Genomic DNA, 2,193 nt, shown 5'->3' with positions numbered 1-2,193 from the left:
GGTTGGCCACGATGCCCCCCAAGACCAAGCCCAGTTGACCCCCAAGCCCACAGTTGGCCACGATGGCCACCAAGGCTCGTTGGCCACCAAGACCAAGCCCAGTTGACCCCCAAGCCCACGACGGCCACCACGCTCAACCCCCCTGGCCCCTCTCACCTGGCCTTGCCCCGCCCCTTGCTCTTGCCGCCGCCGCCCTGCCCTTTGCCGCGCCGGGGCCTCTCCTCCTTGGCGCCGCCGCCGCCGCGCTCGCCGGGGCCTTTGCGGCGCCGCTTCCTCTCTCCCTCGTCGTCGGGTCTGACGCTGGGCAGCTCGTCCTCGTTGAGCACCCGCGGGATGTTCTGCTCGCCGCGGGCGCGGGCGCGGGCGATGGCCTCGGCCACGATGCGATTGGCCTTCTCCTGCTTCTTCTGGTGCTCCAGCTTGCGGCTCTCGTCCGAGGGGCCGCGCGGCGCCGCTGGAGACGCCGCCGCCGTCACCGCCGCCACCTCGGCGCCGCTCAGGACTTTGACCACTGAGAGCCCCGTGGAGCCGCCCTGGGACGAGCCCGCCTGGGAAAGGGGGGTGACCAAGGGTGGGTGAAGACCAAGGTTGGCCAACCAACAAGACCGACGTTGGGCAACCATCAACACCAACATTGACCAACTATGAAAACTAAAGTTGACCAACTACGAAGATCAACGTTGACCAACCATAAAGACCAACATTGACCAACCATCAAGATCAACATCGGTTGACCACCAAGAAGACCAATGTTGACCAACCCCCAACCCCAAAGTTGACCAACAGCAAAAACCAACGTTGATCAACCTCCAAGACCAACGTTGAGCCCAAGACCAATGTTGACCAACCATGAAGACCAACGTTGACCACCCATGAAGACCAAAGTTGACCAATCCCCAAGACCAAGACTGACCAACCATCAAGACCAACATTGACCAACCATCAAGACCAACATTGACCAACCATCAAGACCAAAACTGACCCACCATCAAGACCAAAGTTGACCAATCACAAAGACCAATGTTGACCAACCCCCAAGACCAAAGTTGACCAACCACCAAGACCAACGTTGACCAACCATGAAGACCAAGGTTGGCCAACCATCAAGACCAAAGTTGACCCACCCCAAATCAAGGTTGACCAACCCCCAAGACCCACGTTGACCAACCACAAAGCCCAAGGTTGACCAACCACCAAGGCCAACGTTGACCAACCACCAAGACCAACGTTGACCAACCATCAAGACCAAAATTGACCCACCATCAAGACCAAAGTTGACCCACCCCAAGATCAACATTGACCAACCACCAAGCCCACCCCTGACCAACCACCAAGACCAACATTGACCGACTATGATGACCAGAGTTCACCAACCGTGAAGCCCAAGGTTGACCAACCATGAACACCAACGTTGACCAACCACCAAGCCTGAGGTTGCCCCACCCCCAAGCCCCGCCCCCCCCCTCACCTGCGGCTGCAGCACCACCTTGAGCGGCACCGTGAGCCGGTGCCCGGCGGCCCCCACCACCTGCGGCACCTGTGCCACGCCCACGGGCGCCGCCCCCGCCTGCTGCACCAGCTGGATCTTCTGCGGCCCCGCCGGCGTCGCCGCGGCCGCGCCGGGCGCCGGCTGCACCTGCAGCTGGATGGTGACCACCTTGGCGGGGCCGGGCGCGGCCTTGGCGGGTCCCGGGGCGCCGGCGGGGCCCCCCTGCACCACCAGCTTGCCGGGCAGGGTGCCCAGCACCACGTGGCGCTGCCCCGGCGCCGCCCCGGCCGCCCCCGGTTGTTGAAGGACCAGGGTGATGCGCTTCGACTCGCCCTGGGGAGGGGGGGACACCAAAAACACCCCAAAGTCACACCGGGGAGCCCAAATCCCTCCAGGGATCCCAAATGACACCAGAAATCCCAAATCCCACCCCAAAATCATCCCAGGGAGCCCCAAATCCCACCCGAGATCCCAAAGAACACCAGAGATCCCAAATAACACCAGAGATGCCAAATCTCACCAGAGATCCCAAATCCCACCCCAAAATCACCCCAGGGACACCAAATCCCACCCGAGATCCCAAATAACACCAGAAGTCCCAAATCCCACCCCAAAATCACCCCAGGGACACCAAAGAGCACCAGAAATCCCAAATCCCACCAGAGATCCCAAATCCCACCCGAGATCCCAAACAACACCAGAAA

General features: G+C 61.1%; 1 protein-coding gene across 1 annotated transcript; it reads right to left on the bottom strand.

The window, feature by feature from the left end:
• Positions 1-156: 156 nt before the first annotated feature.
• Positions 157-1,979, bottom strand: LOC113980265 (chromodomain-helicase-DNA-binding protein 8-like; the record flags this gene model as incomplete). Its single annotated transcript, XM_027707501.1, has 2 exons — positions 1,469-1,979; positions 157-548 (listed from the first exon to the last, which is right to left on the bottom strand). Coding segments are annotated over exons 1-2 (854 nt in total), but the record flags the coding sequence as incomplete, so codon positions are not given.
• Positions 1,980-2,193: the final 214 nt, after the last annotated feature.

Source organism: Neopelma chrysocephalum, unplaced genomic scaffold, assembly GCF_003984885.1.
Source record: "Neopelma chrysocephalum unplaced genomic scaffold, ASM398488v2 Primary Assembly neopelma1_93346, whole genome shotgun sequence".
NCBI classification, from domain to species: Eukaryota; Metazoa; Chordata; class Aves; order Passeriformes; family Pipridae; genus Neopelma; species Neopelma chrysocephalum.
The sequence above is the reverse complement of the archived record's forward strand: the minus strand, read 5'-3'. Positions and strand labels throughout refer to the sequence as shown.